Source organism: Heliangelus exortis, chromosome 1 (assembly GCF_036169615.1).
Source record: "Heliangelus exortis chromosome 1, bHelExo1.hap1, whole genome shotgun sequence".
NCBI lineage: Eukaryota > Metazoa > Chordata > Aves > Apodiformes > Trochilidae > Heliangelus > Heliangelus exortis.
The window spans coordinates 12891277-12913541 of NC_092422.1; the positions used below are offsets into that span (position 1 = coordinate 12891277).

A 22265-nucleotide genomic window follows, 5' to 3' on the forward strand; every position below is an offset into this window, starting at 1 on the left:
TTTAGTGGTGGACTTGGCAGTGTTAGGTTAACAGTTGAACTCAATGATCTTAAAGGTCTTTTCCAAAAAAACACTTCTGTGATTCTATAAAATCTTCACCTCCTTATCAGTCTGTAGACATCCATGCAACTTTAAAAAATTGTAAGTGCTGAAGAAGTGTTATTTGTCTAGAGCACAAAAATGAGCTTCATTCTGTGTGTGTTAATAGTTGTTTACTCTGACAATGCATTCAGTGATTAATTCAAAGGATTCCCAAGGGAAGACTAAGCCACATAAAAGTGTCAAAGATGCAAACCAGGGTGCAGAGGGCACTGTGAAATATTTAGCAGACTAAAGAAAACCACAGATAACTAGAGAGGGACTTAAAGTAGGAAAGAATACACTAGCTGCCTCTAAAATAAAGAAATGCTTGTAACCAGGAGACATATTTCAAAGGAGATGAAAGACTGTCTTCTTCCACTGCACACATAGACACACATAATTTTGATAATATGTAAGAATGAGTATCATAGGGCACAGAAAAACTTCGATTATCCCAGCTAAGCTTCAATTAACTTTGAAGCCTAGAGATAGCTGTACTTTAGCTGTGAATCATAAATGTCTCTATGCTAATCAAAAGCTCATCCACAAATTTCTGTCAAATTAAAATTGATCCTTTTCAAAATCTAAATGTCAATTGACAAACTTTTAATGGATTAATTTACTATTTTAATTAAGAAATATTAGAATTTCTTGCTCTTGTACTTTTTGCATCCTGCATTACTGACAAGCCAGTTAAATATAAACACATCACCAAGAAAATCAGCACGTATTTTCTTTTCCACACTGATTATGGTGATTTTTACTGCTTCAGTTTTCATGGTGGTATTAATAATTTAATCGTTCAATACTAAAAGTATTAGTTACAAATTTCTCCTTTGCTGTGGATCGATCTATTATTGTCCACTGATATGCAGATTGCTGTAGGAAGGAAGGCTATACATGAGGATTTCTATCTATCTAATTAATTGATCTGTGCTGAAACAGTTGAGCTTTCATACTTGTTTCTCTCTTCATATTCAGAATTGACAGCTCACTCTGATGATCATCAGCCAAAGGGAAAATAAGTTGAGACTTCAATTAAAACCATGAAGAGTAGGCTACTCCATGCATCTCATTAGTAACAATCCATACTTTCTTGGTGGACAATACATGTAGTCTGTGAGCTAAAAAACATTGTATGAAAGATTCTTGAAGTAGGACAAAGAAGTATCTAAACACCGACAAACAAAACCCAGTTAGGAGTCTTAAGGCACTTCTTTGTGTATTACTTTATTATTTTTGTTGCTGTAACTTTAAGTACTAAAAGTATTCTATTTTATATTATATTTTGCTTGATCTGGTGGTTATTATATGTTGGATGCAAAGTGGGTATAACAGCATATACTGATTCATCTATTTGCTGCATTGTGAGTATGAAGTGGTAGTAGGGTGAAAAACAGATTGTTTCTTCGGTAAGCAGGGAAACAATTACTAACTCAACAAAAGCATCTCTGTATTATTGAAAATAATTCCTCATAAAAATTCATGGCATTCAAATTAACTTGAACAGTATAATATTCCAAAGATGCTGATTCATTTGTTAATAGCTATTGGAAATATTCTTTCTTATCTTTCAATCAGTGCTTTAAGTATTGAAAGCATTTTCCCTTAGTTAGTTTAAAGGAAAACAATATATATCCCTTTCTTTTTCTTTTTTTTTTTTTTTCTCTTTTTTTTTTCTCTGTATCTTTTCACACTATTCTGTATTCCCAAATTGGCTGCATTATATGAGCAAGTTTCCAAAAGTAAAGCAATTCTAGAAAGTGAAAGGCTATTTTGGAATTGCTTGAGTTTCTCCCTTTCCCATGCTATCAAATCTGTGGAGAAAAATGCTGATGAAGACAACCAGCATATTTTCCTTTAGAAATTCCCGCTTCTAAATCATCCCCCACTGGTGCTTTAGAAAGCAGTTGAAATCTCTTAATCTTCACACCTCCATAGAACAACTGGACATTTTGAGTAGAAGTCACAAATCAAGCTTGACAGATATATTATGAGAGGACTGAGACAATGTACATATGAGCAAGCTGAAATGTTGGCATCTCAGCTACTCTCCATAACTGCTTTTTAAAGTCTGTGTCAAAAGCAGCCATTTACTGAGCATCTCCCTCTCATCACGTCACATTTGTCTTCCTCTTCTCTGCCTCTGAAGTGAACCCAGCCTCACTAACTCATGTGCAGACATTCATATGCCAAATGAGGTTCCAGAAGAAAGTTTGTCTTTTTTATTTGGTTTTGGGTTAGTTTTGTTTTGGGTTTTTTTGCTTTTTCTTTTTCCCTGATTGTCTATTGTTTCATTGCCTGCAGATTTTTGTAATCATTAGGATAAAATATCATCTCTAAAATTAGATTTCATGACACATAAACTAACTGACAGACAGTGGGAAATGTGTAGAGGAACATCAGAAGTGTTAACCAGTTCTCGAGAAAATCTGCTAGCTTTCACTTTTTTCTTTATTTTGTTCTGTTTGGGTTGCTGGGGGCTTTTTTGTTTGTTTTGCTTAGGTTTTTTCAGTTAATCTAATTTCATAAGGAAAACATATTTTATTAACATTTTGCCATATGACAGCAGTAATCCTAGTTCTCATAAGTAGGTGCCCTGAATGGACACCTTATCAACAGTTTCATACAATTTTTGCATCTCTCTCTGTGGTTATTGCCTAGCTGTATGTTCTTAAGAAATCTAAAAAGAAACTTTTGTGGATGTGTATGTACAGAAGACAGAAAGTATACTTCTGTTTAAGAAATAGAGGATCAACAGTGATACAGTTTACAGAATGAAGACAAACATATTTTCATATAGAAGACTGAACACTTCCTCTGAAACAATGTAATTAAAAGTTATGGTGAGAAAAATATGCTGGCATTCTCAGTGACATTTGATTAAACAAATTAACTAGCAAAATATACAAATGAAGGTCACATTTGCAAGTATTATAAGATAGACTACATTTTAATTAGATAGTCGAGAAATTTCAGTGACATAGTAACTGACCAGGAGTCACAAAAAAGAAAAAAAAAAGAAAAAAAAAAAAAAAAGAATTGAGGAAAACATAAGCTCCATAGATTTCAAATATTACAGACAATTTTCAAAGAAGTTGGAGATGGATTTAGTGAATTTGCCTTGTCATCTTTCTCTATGTGAAGAAAGATTGTATTTTGGTCAAATTGCATGGTACCATTGTTAGAGCTATATTGATATAGGTTGCGCCTTTTGAGGTGAATCTGTCAGGTTAACAATAACAGGATAGTACTTGTGATTTATGTTTGTATTTATGGACTGTATGAACAGTACAGAGGGATCCTGTATAAGTATATACCATTGTGTGGGAAAAGATCCCCTTGAAATTCATGTTGTTTCTTTTTTCTAAAAAAAGAAAAAAATGTAATCAGTGAAAGACCATTTCTCTATTGTATGTGGTGCTGTTTCTCCTGGTTGTGTAGAAGCTAACCAAAGAAAAAGCATGTACTGTAAATAATAAAAGATACATCAATAATTTCATGAGTTGACACATCCATTAAAAAATTAAAACTAATTAAAATCATAGGTTGCTGTTGGAAATCACATTTAAGAAAGTGTGCACTTACAATAAAGGAACATAGTCTATCTTAAAACTCTCATACTTTTTTTAAGGTTACTATAAAACCGGTAGTTCTAGTGAAAAGACCTATGAAGGCTAATCCAAAGCACAGAATTTATTGTCTGTTTCCTGGTTGTTAGGATCCTTTACATTTGGACCTATGAATTCCTTATCCATATTTACTTGCAGCTGAAAAACCTTTGGATGTTTCACCACAAGCACTAAAGTTATGTCTAAGAAAAAGGTTAGGAAAATATAACTGCATTGGGAAACCTCAAGTGTAGCATATCTTTGAGAGATACCCATAAGTCTCTGAAGGAATTTCTCAAGGATTTTAAGGGTAGACTAGTAAAGATAAAAAATACATTAGAGAGCAACATCTACTCTCCAGCAGTTTAACTATTTACTTAAATAATGGAAAACAAATTTATTCTCCCAAATCTCAGAAGTCTACTCCAAACCAAATTAAGCAAATAATTTTATTGTAAAGAGTACTTCAATAAAAATATATTTTAATTAAGTCACTGCAGCATTTCAGAAGTCTAAATCTCTGGAGCCAAATGTTTGGATTAGGAAGTGGATTTTGTTTTCAGGTAAGCATGATTTCTGCTCTAGTTGTCAGTACTGATCACACTCTACAAACTTCAGTAAACAAAACAAGAAATATTTGTTTATGCATAATTTATTAACCATTTCCAGTTATGTCTTACAAGAGAAGCTTTACTTGGGCACAACATCCCCATGAACATGACAAAGCAACCAGAGTCAGGGTGAAGTTTTACATTGATCACTAATTCCAACAAAACAAAAAAATTATACCATGAAAAGTAAGAAACTATCTTGCACAATACTACCATTACTGCAGGACCTTTTCACCATATAGAGTGCCTTTTGTATCCTTCCCATCTCTTCCTTGCCATGGTACTTTTGATCCATGCCATCAGAGATCATGTTGATTCTTCTGTTCTTTCAAGCCTTCAATTTACCACTGCAGACTGAGTGTTCTACATTCAACAGGATAACGAAAATTTTAAAACATCTTTTATTTTTAAGTGGGAAAAGACTTAAAATCCTCTTGACTTCATGAGGCAATACAGAATGAGTTCACTTCACCAAGCTGCCTGCCTGTACTATTCCAGGAAAAAAAAAAGTTGTCAAAAATAATTCAGCATTGTTGAATACTATTACAGCAGCAGCTTATTGCATTATGTATGCAAAAAACAGGACAGTTACTGTCTAAAACTGAAAAATATTACATTAGCAAAAACTGCACTTTGATTCAAACCTTTAAGGAATTCAGTTTTTCTTTTCTTGCAACATTACAAATTTGCAAAACTTAGACATCTTGGCGTGAGTCTCACTGTTATACTTTCTCTAGCTGCACTTACTGCTTAGCCCTCCACATTTGTCTGGCTCCTGCACCTCCCCAAACCTTCTTCCCCTCCAGATGCATTCCTTTCCATGGAAGCTGTTCCAGGCACTCAACCTATTGACATAAATTCTGATGCCAATATAATTAGGTCAGGAGTACTTGTAAGCTCAGGCTGACTGGGAACTGTTTTATGCTTTGATTTGTAAGCTGGCATGCCCTTACAATTAAAAAGTATTTCACAGCACAGTTTTGAAAGGATTAATGATTATCTTGATCTTGCACGTGTGCATAATCTGTGATTTGAACTGGTGGTAAATTAATTGGGTGTACTGGAGGATGCAATTTTTTATGTGTTTGTTTATAACTTTATATATATATACTACTTTTTGTTTCTCTTGTGTGGTTAGGCAGCAGTGAGAAAGGTAGCTAATCTGTTTTAGCAGGTTTGCTGGGTGATAGATCTGGCAGAACCTCATAGGAGGATGTTCCTCTCCTGTGAGCAAGATCATATGAGAGAATTTATGGAAGCAGGTGAAGTAGAGTATGACACACAGTAGGGAGGAGAGATAAATGGCAGACTAGATAGAGCTGTAGGGATGTGACTATATTTTATTCTCATTGTGTCATTGAAGTGAAAAATTTAATATGGAAGACAAAAAGAATAATTATTAAATAGTATGTTTATGTAGAAACATGCAAAGTTCATCCACTTTCCAAGCTGAAAATAAAAGGTAATAAGAACATAGGAGTTACATAAATTGTCTACTAAGAATCTTATTATCAGTGTTAGTATTTAATTTGTCATGACTGATATATATTTCTTTGCAAAGAAATCAAGATATATCGCAGACTCTCTGACTTGCAAGGTAACCTTTTCTTTCTGCCCATTGGCTTCCCCAGTGAAATAAAGTAAGATTCATTTTCTGAATCTTCTCAAGATTAAACAGTGGGTATACTCAGGAAAATAATTTAAGGTATTATTTTCTGTTGTCAACAAATTGACTATATAGTTCAAATTATCTTCAGACATTACAGTTTTATTACTGATACATGTATGGCACACAGTGCATTTAACAGTCTAATATAATATTTCAGTCACACAAAGTTTGTATCATTTGCGGAAAAAGTACTGACAAAGTTTTCCCAAATTCATGTCCTTTGCCATAGGGCAAATAGCACAGAGCTAAAATACTGTTCTGAAAATAGAAAAGTGCCTGTATCTGCAGAAAATACCCAAGGAACAGTAAGTGCATTCATTATAGATGTGATTGCAATCATGTTTCCTTTGGAAATCTTATTAAGGATTATTATGCTGTGCTGTAAAGTTTGGACCAAAGGCAGGCCTGCATTTTTTTTATTATAAGAGAAAGTTTCTTCCAGAGTGTATTTTTACTATGTCTGTGTGCATACTGGAAGCATGTCTCCATGTCTTCCCAAAAGAAGCATACCATGCTGTTTCTTTCCACCTTTTTTTTTATTTTTTTTAAACCTGTACAAATGGATTCAGGTCATGTACCTTTGTCAGAATATAATAGGTTACATATGCCTAATGATATTGAGATCATTTTTTTCACACTGACGTAGAAGCAGAAGGATAAATGTGTATTTAAAAGACAAAAAGCTGTTGTCTTTTCAAAGCAAGAGGTTTTAAGAGGTTTTTGCATGGTGCCTTGCATCCTTGTTACCAGATAAAATCTGGCCACATCTCAGATACATGTGAGAAAAACAGGACTGCATCCCAATCTACCCATTTTCAGATTTTCTGCAGCATTTCCAAAGAGACTGTCAGCAACCTTGGAGAGATCAGAGGATCTGTGAGGATCTGAGGAGCTCCACAGTACCCAGCTAATTAGCTCTCCATACACCAGGACTGTTATCTTCACCAGTAAACATTTCCATCCTCTGATGTAGACTGTGTTAGAGAGTCTTATCCTTTTACTGAGGGGATGCCTTTCTTCTCTGCTCATGAGGAGCATCTTCATTCTGCATTAAGCATTTAAGTTTAAACATGGACATTTCTCCTGAAGCTTGTTTATTAGAAATAATTTATACTTTTAAGGCAAAAAATATTTTTGTTCAAAGATTAATTAGCATTGGTGAGACCAAAATAAGTCAAAGATAAAAAAAATTTCTTCAAGAAACGTCAGTGACCTTGAGATTCTTATCTCAAAGTAATCAGAATGGAAGTCAGGTGTTTTAATTGGAATATATTTTTAATATGAAATTGTAAGTATTTGTTTCAATATCCCCATAGAATTAGAAAGATTTTACTTTACTTTCCTTCTACAGGAAGATTTTACTTTAAAAGAACTAAAATACATCTCTATTGCAAAATGTTGAAGGAATGTATTGAAAGACAATCAAAGGTGTTTTGTTTTTTCTTTGTGAAAACAAACTTGTTTGAATGACAATGTTTCAAGAGGCCCTGTAAGATATATTTTCATGCTAAATATGAATTTATCACGATCATGTTCTGGTTCCCATCTCGCTGTGAGACAGAAAAGATAATTTTATAAATATGATACACAAAACAATATGATGCACATTATAAAAGAGATGTTTTTTGATACCAGTTGAAAAACAATTTAGTTCTTATTTGTATCATTCCTTTATGATTGCAAAGCTTGTATTTAAATCCAAATTTAGATGGCATTGAGTCCTCTTTCTATTTAGATTGTGCATAGCTTAAAATACTAATTTAAAAATACTTTTGATAAGTTTCAGCTTCCTCGAAAAGGTAGAAGAGATATATTTTTTACACCTGATCAGACACAATAAATGCTGAGCTGTAATGACATTTTCTTACATCTGAAAGACTCTTAAGTCTTTACTGTCAAAATCTTCATAAAGCAAATTCACGTTTCTCTGATTTAAAATTATTTAAAATATTACATTGAGCAAAATTATGTTTATGCTTAGAATATTTTTCAAAAAGTTCTTCAGCAAGGCCATGATTTGATATTTTAAAGATATTGTATTCCTATTGAGTGTATAGCTATTCAAAGCTTTTGAACACATTTTTTAACTTCTTCATGTTATGAAATGTTAAGTATGTCCAATTTATAAATATTTATTATCAGTGGAGATGACAGAACAATGACTTTGTTTCTGCCAGCCACTTTCACTGTTCCCCCCAAAATTCATTCATAGGCACTTGATATGAAGAGTCCTTTTGCTCATCTATGTGAATGTATTTTAAATGTACTTTTCACTTTCTGAAGACTGTTAATATATTTATTTCTCTTACATTTGGCCTAGCACAGGGACCAAAAATCTATTTGTAAGCACTGAAATCTTAAATAAAGGAAGAAAAGGAAAAAAGGGAAGTTGCAGAGACAGAAAAGGAGGTGCCTTTAGCATGTGTGTGTTTTTGGGAGAGATATTTGTGCATATGTGGGCTCTTGGGCTTTATATATCCTACTTGGTTTGCAGAGTAGAGGTGAAATGAGGAACACTGCAGCAAGTGTTTCTGCACTCCATAGACAAAGTAATATAAGGCTGTGAGGAAGAGAGTGTCTTGGCAGACACTTTTCTACCACTGACTTAAGATCATAGAAACAGAATGAAATAACCACACAATTTTTATTTTGCATTGAAACTGCAGAGGAATTTTCTGCCTTATAACACTATGATGCTGCCTTGTTTTGTCTAGAAGTTGAGTCCTATGCTGAATCCAGGGCAACTCTCACACTTCTTTTTACTTCTTTCAACTACATAATCAAATATTCTTTTGAAAAATCTTTTTTTTTTCTTTATTTGGTGTTCACTTCTGTTTTGTTTTTTTTGTTTGCTTGGTTGTTTTTTTTTTTCAGAATATTCAGAGGCTGTTCCTGGTCTCCCTACTTCATATGCTGCTATCCTAAGAATCAAATCTGGTAGTTCATCATTGGCCTCATATAGTTCAAAGAACAGACCACGGTTAAGCAGTCCTTCATTAGGAAGTGTCTATTCCCCAGGCTGGAGAGGAGCTGCACAACAGTATCACTCCCCAACAAACCCTTACCACTTTTCAGAGGCCTTCAAACATGATGGTAAGTCCAGTTTCCCTCTCTGGATCTTTCAAATGTTTTTTTCAAAAGCAGATAGGTTTTTTTCACCTTACGCCCGTGTTTCTCAGATGTAATTCTGATTTTTTAAAAATATCACAAAGTAGAATCAGGCCTCTTTCTCTCTCAGTTCTTCAGTGGATCCCAAAAGTCACCCATTAAAAAATTCTTTCTTAAAGATTCTTACGAAGAATAGTTTTATACATGTTGTGCTACAGGAAAATAGAAATGTAGTGCTTTGAAATTCCCCTACAGCATAATTTCACCTTCTCAATTAAGATCTGTGTATTCAAAAAAACAAATAAATTCATTGTCAGTCACTCATTTTTTCTCTTTGGATTTTTCCTATTTTTTTGTCATGAATGACATTAGTGTAAACTAAATATTAGTAGTAAATATTGTAAAACTATTTTTCTCTAAATTACCTGCTCTGTATAGTCAACACTTTCACACATGCATATATGGATAGACACACCTGTGATATATGGTGTCATTTACCTTTACATGTGATAATTTATAGTGACAGTCTGCATTTTCTCATATAGGGAAAGTTACAAGCAGCCTGTGCCACTGACTGTTCATGAGTGATCACTTGTACAAGTGAGAAGGCATAAATAAGAGCAGGGAAACAAATTTTATGTTCTTTAGACTGAGATTTTGCATGTTTCAAACATGTAATATATGGCAGATCCTCAGAAGCCAGGTTTGCCATAAGGAAAAAAAAAAACTTCTCTGTCTTAAGTACACAGGTGCTCAAGTGGCTTCTCAACTGATTCCTCAGCAGATATGCTCAGAGCCCTGACATGCCTTCTAATAAAAAAAACCCTTATACTGACTTTATGCCATTAAATTTGATCAGTTCAGCATGTGTTTCCTTAATACCTCAAATTAAGCTGAATTTAAACTACACAGAATTAGCATAAATATGCAATTAAAGGAATACAGTTCTTTTCAATCTATGTATCAAAGTTGTGACTAAAAAATGTGCATAGAAATTATGAATCCTTTTTAAATACACTTAAAGGATTATAAAACTGCAAGTTCTCATACTGTCCCAAAAATATTTGGAAATGCTGCAGAGAAGATAATTGAACATAGCCTTGAATAAAAACTCTTTTTATCCTTCCATCTTTGGTTTGATATCTTTTAAAGAAAATAAAGAACAGGATCTAGCTCATAAATGAAAATGTAGAATCAGTGAGCCTCAAGGTATGCAAGATCTGAATCTAAATTTTGTTGAATGAAAATAACTGATTCCACACCATCTGCTAGAGTCAACATTTACCAGTTTGAATTGAAGAAACAAACTACTGTATTTTTTTTTTTGTTGACAAAATATATTGATTAATGTGGCATGTAGTTTGGATAGTATGAATTAAGTTTTAAAAAGATAAATTTCTTTCAGGCCACAGATTAGAGAAAACATTTCAAACAAGAAGAAAATCTTGTCCTACCCTGCCTAATAAGCAAATAAACATATCTGCTTCAGAAAATATAAATCTGAAAATATGAGAAAATAACTTTATGTCATTTGCAGTGCAAACTCAGTCATGTATATACTGGGCACTTACAGCATGAAGCATACTAAAAACAATATACATACCCCGGGGCATATTTATCCGCCTGAACTTACATTTCTAAAGAAAAGTCTCTTCAGAGTTGCTTGACTTTTAAGTTGACTGAAAATTAGTTTTACACATATTTTATAAATGCAGGTATGTATAAATACACATACATTTATACATATATACGTGTGTGTGTGTTTCTGCTTGTAATTATGCAAAGTAATTATTGCAAATTGCAGCCATCTTCATTAATGTAAGAAGCTGTTACACAGATTTGATAATTGGAGCTATTTTGCTGTAATAAATTAGTGGGCTTTTTATTTTTCATTATGATAAAGGAAATTTTTATTTTGAAAGACTATAGGGATATTAAAATGGATAGTTATTCTTTATTTCTTAGTTGTTAAGTAAAAGGTTGAATTATAGAACCTACTTGTAAAATCAGTATTATCATCAAAGTTAATAGACTTCTGCATTTTTTAAGCAGAAAAAAAAGAGGGTTTCTAGCTTCTAGTTGAAGAAAGAAATAATTTTTCTTTGAAAGCAGGGTGATTATCTATACACCTTAAATATTTTTTAATATACTCACCAGGTTAAGCTGTTTGTTTCCATGGTAACAAATGTTAATCAAAGAATCTATTAGAATCATTACTTCCAGTACATACCAGCAACAACTGAAAACAAACCAGGAAAAAAAAAAAGTTTCAAAAGCCAAATTGATAATGAGTAGCACTAAAACCTGATTCAACTTTAGCAAAAAGTGTCTTTTACTTAGTAAGACTAATTTGAAATTAAATGCCTTTTAATAAATGTTAATGACATTCATATTTCAGTTACATATCTGGCCTTATCAGCAAGTCCTGAAACTTTTTTAATGTATCCTGAACACAATACCCAGGACTGACAGGTCACTGGGATGTAGTTTGGGCCATGATATGTCAAGTGAGCACCTTTCTTAGTAGGGTCTGTATGCATTCCAATGTGTACCTTAAGTTGTAAGATCTGTTAGGGACTCCTCCTTTTAGGCTGCTTCAGATGTTCTATCATTTTACGGTATCTTATAGCTTTTCTTTAGAGAATTCTTCCATTTCTGCATGGATTCAACAGGCCTTTGAAAAGTGTGTGTGTGTGTAAAGTATAGAGAAATGAGAACATTGTTTTCCCAGTCTCTTAAAAACTTTTAGTTTTGAAATTTGGCCAAGCTACTCTGCTTTCAAAGGAGAATTGCCATCACCCATTTTCCAATTGCCATTTAGACAAATTTTGCCAGTGTGTCAGAAGAACAGCTGAAAAATAAATGGCTTTTCTGAAGCTCTCTGCAGTCTATTTTCAGAGGCATTAGCTAAGCCATCCACCAGCATCACCTGCAGTATAAAAGTGCTAATGGGACACAACCAAGTGAAATGTAAAAACCTGAATGGATGCCTTCTTCCCCCATATTCACCAAACTCCTGAACACATCTCTTCAATACATTGTTTGCTTGGTAAAAAATGCCAGAGTGAAAAGATCTGTGTTTTCTCTCATTAGTATCTCAGACTGAGAAGATGGCACCAAGAAAACTATTTATGCCTGGCACAGAGCTTGAACACTGTACCATTGCATAGTTACTTAGTTTAAAAACGGCAACCTAAAATTTATAAAGGGGCCACAATATAGGTGTTTACACTGCTTGGTTACAATGCATACCTGTACTCCCAAAACATATGTTCCACTCTACAATAAATCAATGGTCCCATAGCTCTTAGATAAGCCACATAAAACTGGTTGGTTTTACTACAAGCCTGTGTGAGAACAGAAATATTTCCCTTGAGAAATTAGAATACTAAATTCAAAATACACATGTGCTGAATGTGTAAGTTAAATATTATTCTCTTTTCCTGTTCCTGCTTAAGTTAGAAAGGAAACATAAGGTGTGGAGTTCAAATCCTCCTATGCAGAGGCAGGACCGTCCTGTTTAAGAGCATAGGTCTTTGTTAAAATATGGGTGCAAACCAACCTGATGCTCTTCAATGTCACTTCAGGTGCTTCAAGGAGCCTCGCCTGTCCTGTAGCTGCTACACCAGGACAAGGCAGGGCTGGTGTGAACATGGCACCATGGTGGTCTGCTCTCCCTGAAGGTGTCAGACACACCATCACCTCTCAACTGGCAACTGGGTATTTATCTATTAGGAAATGTACGTGTTTTACATATTAATTCAAGCACTTGAAGTTAGGTCTCCAGGACACTTCAGACACCCTGGGGTGGCTGGCCTGATCACAAGAGGCTACATCAGAAACTTCCCAGTGCATCCTGTGTCATTCATGGAGGCTCTATGTCTGGAGGGTGTGGGGGCTGAGGAAGGAACTTGAGTCCAGAAAAAGGTGGTGGGGTTGGAGGAAGGGACTGCTTTAATTTTTATCAGCATTTCTCACTACCATATCTATTTTAGCTGGAAATAAATTTTCCCAAGCTGAGCCTGTTTTGCCCATCCCTTGTCTTTATCTCAGCCCAGAAGATTTTTCACCCTATTTTCTGCCCTGGGCGACCAAGTTAGAAGCTTGTGAGTGCCAGAAAGCTGGCCACGGTCAACCTGGCCCAGTCTGTAATGTAATGCAATAAGGCTGTTTTGAATGTAGGTGTTGTAGGAATGGGGGGCAGTGGTGGTCATTTTAGCTTAAGAACACTTCTGCTCTATGTTTCTCAGATGGTTAGTGTTTCTAATCCTGTAAAAATTTCAACAAGTAAATAAGCCTTTTTGCTTCTGTATAATATCTGTAAAGCGGCTCAAGGGGATTTTATAATCAGGCAATCATCCATGTCTACACTCATCTAAAAATCTAACCTTCACCTTTGTTACTCATGAGACTACTGTAAGGTTTCACAGAACTTACTGCTACAACTGCTCATGATCAAACTGTCGTAAGATCCAGACATTAATTTTTCAAGGAAGAGTCTCATCAAAAAGAGCAAACTGATGCAGCTGATTAGAGTTGGGACTACTAACCAGAGTTTATTAATCCTCATGTCAGCTTTCTTGAGTGTAATTGAACAGTCCCCCAGTCTACTTCATAAAGGACAAATGAACAGTCTCTGTAAATAATAACTAATGTGCAATTGTGTTGTATACTGAAAAAATTGTATCTAGGTTTTTGATGGTATCTAAATACGTGTTTAATAAGTGACACAACACTCTTCAAAGAGAAATTAAGAAACTCTCAGTTATAATCAGGTGAAATTCACATGGCCATCCACAGGGAATCCTCACGCAGAATGACATCAGACTCCTAAAAATGACTTGCAGTTGTTGATGTAGATTGGAATTCCTGAATCAAGTAATGCTCCAAGATTGGCAGTGACAGCAGTCTGCTTTTCAGTTCTTGTACTTCATTACCACCGACCTCAGATCTCCAGTCCCTAAAAGCAGTGTAAATAAGAAACACCAGTTTTTAAAATAATATTATAAAATTATTTTTAAATAATAAAATTAAATATTTTCATCTCAGTGTGTTCCTTCATTGCTTTTGAAAAACAGAGAGGAGGCACAGAACACAAAATTTTTTGTTTCAAGTTTGTCACTTGAATTTAAATGAAGATGGTATCATTAGGTGACCTGATGTGTTTTCTTGCCTATCACACTCCATGGCATTTTATTTAATTGCCCCTTTATTAGGTCTAAAACTTCATACTCATATAGTCTTGCCTTTTCAGCAAGTCCTTTGGTCTTTTCAGAATAGACCCACTTCAATTATTCTGTTGCTATCCAGATGATCTAAGAATAAATTCAGACAATTTACCTTCAAACTGATGAACCTCCCATCAGCCTTACGTTACTTCTGAGTCTCTGAATAATCTCTGCCAGTCCTCCACATTGCATCTGAAATGCAGAGAAGAAGCTAACTACAACTTTCATTATTTAGGAACAGGAATTGAATTCACTGAATTGTCTCTGTTACTTTTTTTTTTTTTTTTTTTTTACTTACCTACATATATTAATCTTTTAGGAGCATGACTTGCATGGACAGAACTTTCTCCGTTACCTTTATCTTCAGTCAGAAGTAAAGCCTGTTCTTCTCATTCCACATAGCACAAGTATCCACCTGGCCAGGGCAATTCAGAACGCCAGCCTCCACCTAAAGAGTTGAGGTTATTTTTCCAAAATGAAAGTGTAACACAGTATTTCAGTGAGAGAACTCTGATTATTAATGCCTATTTTTTTAGTATTTTCCCTTATGAAATGTAAGAAGCAGGTAGCCAACTTAATAGAATTCTCATCTTAAAAAAATTTTTGCCAGCTGCTTCCATTGCCCTTTTGATAACCTCAGCTGAGGTAATTTTAACATCAACACTACACACACATATCAGAAATCAGTGAATATAGTTGGGGTTTTTTGTTTGTTTGTTTTTAAATAATGCAGATATCTGCCCCAGAAAATTTTCTACTAGTGCACTCAACTGAAGTAATGTACCTAAGTGTGGAAGTACTGTAAATATGCAGAACACAATCCATACAGTCCTAGAAAAGGAACTAAAAAACTTGAAAATTATGCAAAGTAGAAACTACTGATTGCTGAGACTCTTATTTGCTGTTTTTATAAACTGATGGGCTAATTGTTTTCATCTATTCCAGTAGAAGCTTGCATACCTGAAAATATATTTTCAAAATCTGAATTTGAATAGCAGAAGAAAAAGACAAACAATGAAGTGTATAATTAGTATATGATCACTTAAAAGCAAGGGGTTTCATGACACATTTTCACATCGTGAAATACAATTGAGAAACTCAAAATATGATAGGATTTGGACATTGAAGTTTGCATCTCAAAACTAGTATACTATGACCTATGTCTCCCATGTTACTTTACTTTTTTCCTGTTCCAAGAATTTATTTTCTGTACTGGGACTGGTAGCCCTGTCACACCTTTTGCTGTCCATCCAGACTCTCTGAAACTACTAGAAGTAGGATAAATGTCACAGTTCTCAAAATTGTGAAACCATAACATGTTGAAGTTGTGTCAACTTCATAGAAAAATGCATCAGATAAATAAATAAGGCAATGACCAAACCCCAAAGTATTTAGTTGCACCTTTCTTACTTCAACATGATATTGATAGAACAAATATCACAGGATCACAGAATCACAGAATCATCAGAGTTGTAAGGGACCTCTAGAGACCATCTAGTGCAACTCTCCCACTAAAGCAGGATCACCTGGAGCACATTTCACAGGACTGCATACAGGCATATTTTGAATATCTCCAGATAAGGGGACTCCACAACCTCCCTGGGCAGCCTTTTCCAGTGCCCTTGTCGACCTCATAGTAAAGAAGTTTTCTCTGATGTTTAAATGGAACTTCCTATGCTCCAACTTGAGCCTGTTGCCCCTCATCCTGTCACTAGGAATTACTGAGAAGAGTCAAGCTCCGTGTTTCTTGCTCCCACCCTTTAGCTACTGTAGATATTAACAAGGTCTCTCCTCAGCCTTCTGTTCTCCAGATTCCCAGCTTTCTCAGCCTTTCCTCACAAGACAGATGCTCCAATCTGCCAGTCATCTTTGTTGCCTTCCATTGAGCTCTCTCCAGTATGTCCCTGTCTCTCTGGAACCGGGGAGCCCAGAACTGGATGCACTATTGCAGCTGTGGCCTCACCAGAGAGGCAGGCAGAGAGGGAGAACAACCTCGCTCAACCTCCTGACCACTCTTCTTTATAAAGCCCAGGAGTCTCTCTGCCTTCTTGGCTACAATGGCACACTGCTGGCTCATGGATAATTTACTATCTACCAGGACTCCCAAAACCTGATCATAGTATTCTAGTCACAGCATAACTGCTTGAGAGGCCATGATGTCCTTAGTATTAGCTGAAGGACTTTTTATGACATGAACATATGAAACCATAAAGCTGACAGAGAAAACCCTACTCCCATATGTTTCATTGCAAGTTGTAGGACAATGTAACTATCTCCTCTCACCCAAATCATTAAACTAGTGCTCTAAATTTGAAGAGCATTATGAAATAAATTATCTGAGTTTGGAGCAAGTCTAAGTTGACTAAAATCCCAGTCTTCTGCTGCACAGTGAGTATTTCAGTGATTCAGACATATGTGATCAGGAATGCTATACTTCCAGCCTATTACTCTTCGAAGGTAACAGTTCCCACTTAAAAATAAGAATGAACTGGAGTCATAGATGTATTCTAAGGGTCTATTCAGCTTGTATTGCTCAGATATGTAAATTCATATGAAGATACAGCTACATGCCAAAATTAGACAGGACAAAATATTATATTTTGATATATATTATTTAACAGTAGCTACCAGTTGCTGCCATTAATTTTATGAGTGATTTTTCTTAGCAACTCTTTTACATAAAGGGGAATTCTGTATCTTAGTTCTTTGTGAAATAAGCTGCTGCAAGCAACAGAAAAATTTTTCTTTACCTTGCACTTTAAACAGTTAGCTCCTCTTGCTTCTTAATTTGTTCAAGCTGCACATTAGACTCATTAGGTCAAAATTAATCTGATGAAAAAGTCATTTCAATTCATGATCAACACTGAAATAATACTATATGTTTTGTTAACTTCATAATATATTTTTTTAAACAAACACACAAACAAAACCTATTGCTCTTTAATATAGTATCTGAAGAAATGGGATATGAACCTCTGGAAAGCAAACATAATTTTGAATATTTAATATAATTTTATAATGTCCATAATATATTTATATTTATCCCAACTTCCTAAACTGTAACACTATTATTTCCACAGAAAGTGTTGATTATGGGCCTGTGTTTGTTCAAGAGCCAGATGATGTGATCTTTCCAACTGATTCTGAGGAAAAGAAAGTATCTCTGAATTGTCAAGCTCGTGGAAATCCTTCTCCCACATACAGGTGTGTATTTCAGCTTTTTTTAAAATTTGATTTTCAGACTATTAACCACTGCAGTACCACTGGGACTGATAGTATGCTTCAGTGAACACCATAACAGAAACAGCTCTGTGACAGAACTGGATTTCTAATTGAATGGGTTTTTTTGATTCTGAATAAGCAAGACGGGTAAGTGGTAAGGAATAAAGGCAAAGCAATATGTGAAGTTTCAAATTATATTCTCTGTGGATCATACCTATCCATGTGAAGGGACTCCTGCCCATTTTTCTGACTTGTGTCTGTAACACCTGACAAGTTCAGAATCTAAATGATTTTTATTTTTGAAACATCTATAAAGCTACAAAGTAAAGCCATTGAAACTGCATGAAGTCCCTCACTGTGTAGGATGAAATATTTCATTATTCCTTATTGACATTCGTTATGTCATTTCTAATACATATTTTTTGTTTTTGTTGTTGATATAAAAAATGTTCATTAGTTCTACATTCTCTTACAGTGCTATCAGTCCATAAAACACATACTGTGACCATGATAAAAAGGCACAAATTTCCACAAAAAGAGGGGAACCCTATGTTCAACCCTCTCGTTACTCTTAAGGAGGTTTTCTCTTGGAGAATCTATGTCATCTCCTTTCTTTCTTGTCCAAACAGTTTTCTGCATTTTCCCAGTAAAATGCAATAAACAAGTACAGATTTTCAGTGTATCTTAAAGGGTGGCTACAAAAGAGGATAGAAGCTCTCTCTTCACAAGGAGCCACATGGAGAAAACAAGTGGCAAAAGTTACGAGAGAGGTTTCATACATGAGAAGTTTTATCTCAAAATAAGAAAACGTGTTTTACTGTGAGTACAACCATTCACTGAAACCACCTCTTCAGGGATGTGTCAGAGTCCCCATCACTGGAGGTTTTCATGATGCTATCATGAACAAGGTGTGTGAGATCTCATCATCTCATGTCATCTCATCTCATCATCTCTCTTTCCCATGAAAGCTTGGACTGCAAAGTCTCTTCCAACCTGGGCTGTTTTATGATATCCATTCCTTCCATTCTCCAGAGATTAACTGATGTCAGCAGCCTCAAAAACAAAGTTTCCTGACTGCTGTTCATGCGAGGAAAGCTTTGACCCTAGACACCTAATTCTTACAGCACAGTTTAGCTTCTCTTGCTGCCACTGTCTGTACAACATTTGCAGCACACACTACCATTCAGGGGAAAGAAAAAGAGACATAAATTACTTTATTAGAAATATACAGTTCTCCACAGTAGGAGCAAAGTGAATTTAGCTTCAAAAAAGGCTATCATAGACAAGGGTCTGTTGTATATCTCTGTCTAACCTTTGACATATGAAGTATAGTGAGGAGAACGGATATTTCCATATCATTAAACATCCTGTCCTATTATCTACAAGCACTGGAAAGCAGAGATCTTTATTTACATGGGCTGTGAGGCCCATGCTCCTAAGAATTAGTTTCAGCCAGAAACAAAGCGCAATGAAATCTTTTTTTTAAAAAAGCTACATTAATAGAACATTTAAAACGCTGTAAAATTCCCAAATTAAATTGTGTAACTTAGGACAGTGTTCATAACCTTTTTACAAATTCTTTTCTTTACTAGAACATTTCTCTATTTTAACAGAACAGAGAATGAACACATCTTTTCAAATTTTCTTCTTCCTTGCAAAGAGCTTTTTTCCCCTTGTTCAAACTCCATCCTGAAAGAACAATTTTTAATTTCTTGAATTCCAGTCTTAAGGTATCTAGATGAATTGTTTCAGGAAATAACTCCCTAAAATAAACTGATTGTATTTGATTACTTGTTTTGCAAATCATACACAAGTCAGGAACTGCACAATGAAGAACATACCTAAGACACCTTCATTGGGGAGCGCAGACATTGGCAGCGTCCTGTGGGATCTCAAAGATTACCAGTGTAACTGAGTTACAGGCAGGTACAGAATTCCCTGAGATGATGCTTCATTACACATTTCCTATTTTGCTTGAAATACACTGTCATGGTTTAACACTGGCCCGGCAATTAAACCGAGTAACAGACTCTCTCTATTAATCTCTCTCTCCTCCCTGATAAGAAAGGAGAGAGAATAAGGGAGAGGGACCTATGGGTTGGGAACCAAACTACACAACTTTAGTGAAACAGTAATGATAAATAGGAAAAATTACTAAATATATACAAATATACAGGAAAATGGATACCACATTCCTCCCCCCTTTCCCCCAGTAACTCTCACGTCACCACCGAGGCTGCAGGGCAGCCCTGGGAAAGTCCAGGCTGGACTCCTGGAGTCGGCAGCAGTTGGGAACTGGAGGCAGGAACACACAGATGGGCTGGCACGGATCAGGAGCACAGGCAGACGAACGGGATCCTTTCAGGATGCCGGGGTGAAGGAAAGGGAAGCAGGAAAGGCAGGAAGGGCAGGCAGCCGGAAGCTGGAGGAAGGAAATCTGGCTTGGCCCTCGTGATCCCTCAAATTTATACTGAGGATGACGTATATGGGATGGAATACTCTGTTTGGTCAATTCTGGCATCTATCTTGTCCGTTCCTCCCCAAAGGAGGGATGCAGGTGGGACCTCTTTATGTTTTCCTCAGAGCTGAGCAGTGTCCTTGGCTCTGCACACCAGTCTCTAGCAGTAACTATACACATCAAGTGTTATCAGTCCTAGAAACACACACTGTCTAAGAAACTTGCTGTTAATTTCAGCAAGTGCAACTACTTACAAGAGACTTAGCTAAAAGCAAAAGTACAAGACAGAAAATCTCCTTTATCCTGGCCCAAACCAGGACATACACATAAGCTGGTTACAAATTTTTTGTAACATTTCCGAATCATTTTTCCAGTTGAAAAAAAAAAATAAAATTACTTGATGTCTACTTTAGCCAAATTAAAATACTTTGAAATGTGGTCTATCACTTGTCTTCAAGAAACAATGTTACATTTTAAGTATTTATTTGGGTTTCTGTCCTCCCAGATCAATCAGGATGTCTCAAAGAAAACATCACACAATTCAGTGTTGCTTTTCCTCTAATGTAATCGGATTATATAAGGGGAATACAATAATTCAGGATAGACCCCAAAATATGTAGGCAGGCATTCATTAAGATCCAAAGTTTAGGGGTAGCGTTACAAAAACATAATTTTACACTGAATTTAACTGAAAATGAAACTAAGGGAAGAAAGCTAACTAAAGCAAAGAGTGAATTTTGTCATTTCCCATTTGGAAATGTCAAACATGCGATTTTGACTTTTTCTTTCCCTCAGTCTCCATAATGTCTGTATCAATTAATTTTGAATTTTAATTTCATATTTATGAATATATATGTAAAAGTTAGCTTTCGTTATGATTTAATTCAAAATATTAAATAATTAATAAATAGTTCAAAATTATAACTTTCCCTTTTTAGGTCTGCTATGTATGAATTTCTTTTAAAATGTAGTGAATCCTACAGACATTTCCAAATTTCTCCACATTCTTTGCAATATAAAGAACTTGTCAACAGTGTTTCACTTCTTACATTAAACGAAGCAAGGGTCCCCTGCAATCAGAAGTCCTATCACAAAAAAAAGGGGGCGAATAATAGTGCATAATTCTGGCAATTCTGACCTTTGGATTAGGAAAAATTCAGAGCTACTGCAACTGAGTTCTGCTGCCTATATCTCATTCACCATGAATGTTAACAAGATAGGGTGAACTGATAATCATTTTGCTTTGTTAAAGTTGCCTCTGGTGTCCACATGTTGCCAAGTTCTTTGCTGAACTCTGGTAAAGCTTAGAAGTGCTTGGCAGTTTCCTGAGGCAAAGCTGAAATTGCAGAATGACTGCAAATCAGCAATGTAGGAAATATCTGTGAATCATAATAGGTGTGTCATGCCCATTCACACTGCCTATCTGTTCATTGTATTCTTTTAACAATTTAATGTTCTATACAGTTCAATACAAAAGCAAACCTAAGAAGTCTTCTTATATGCATTATTAGTCTTTAATTGAGATATTAGACACCCACATACCTCTCTTCCCCATGCCCCCAAAGGTTACTCCAGAGTGCTTGAGTCTGTTAAATCTATCTGAATCTCCCTCCCACCCCTTCTACCTGAAGAGGTCAAGCTGGAGAGGGACTTTTTACAAGGTCATGTAGTGATAGGACAAGGGGGAATAATTTTAATCTGAAAGAAGGTAGATCTTTATTGGCTATTGGGAAGAAATTATTTAATTTAAGGATGGTAGGATACTGGAACAGATTTCCCAAGGAAGTTGCGGATGCCTCTTTCCTGGAGGTGTTCAAATCCTGGTTGGATGAGTCTCTGAGCAACCTGGTCCAGTGGAAGATGTCTCTGCCCATGGCAGTAGGTTTGGAACTAGACAATCTTTAAGGTCCCTTCCAACCCAAACTATTCTATGATCCCATGAATTGTTTTCTTTTGCAGTCAATGGATTGTTGCAGGGTTTGTTGTTTCAGTCTTTGGAGATGAATGAGAGGCCTGAGGCTTTCTGGCAGAGAATACACAGGGAAAAACAAACAATTAAACAAAAAAACCCCAAACAAACAAAATAACCAAACAAAAAGAAAGCCAAAACCAAACAAACAAAACCAAAACAAAACAACTAACAAACTACCAAAACCCCAAACAACCTAACAAACAGCCAACCAGGTCCAAAACTCACTCACATAGCAGAGAAATTACAATATTCTTTGGTTACTTTTGAAACCTCAAAAGTGTTGAGTCAGGAATTGTTCAATACTT

General features: G+C 35.4%; 1 protein-coding gene across 2 annotated transcripts in view; it reads left to right on the forward strand.

Annotated features, from left to right (window-relative positions):
• Positions 1-22265, forward strand: part of CNTN5 (contactin 5) — a 590995-nt gene that overhangs the window by 353663 nt on the left and 215067 nt on the right. For both annotated transcript variants that reach the window (XM_071734290.1, XM_071734300.1), the window contains exons 4-5: positions 8847-9065; positions 17389-17512. In XM_071734290.1, the coding sequence (XP_071590391.1) occupies positions 8847-9065; positions 17389-17512 (343 nt within the window). The remainder of the gene's footprint in view (positions 1-8846; positions 9066-17388; positions 17513-22265) is intronic.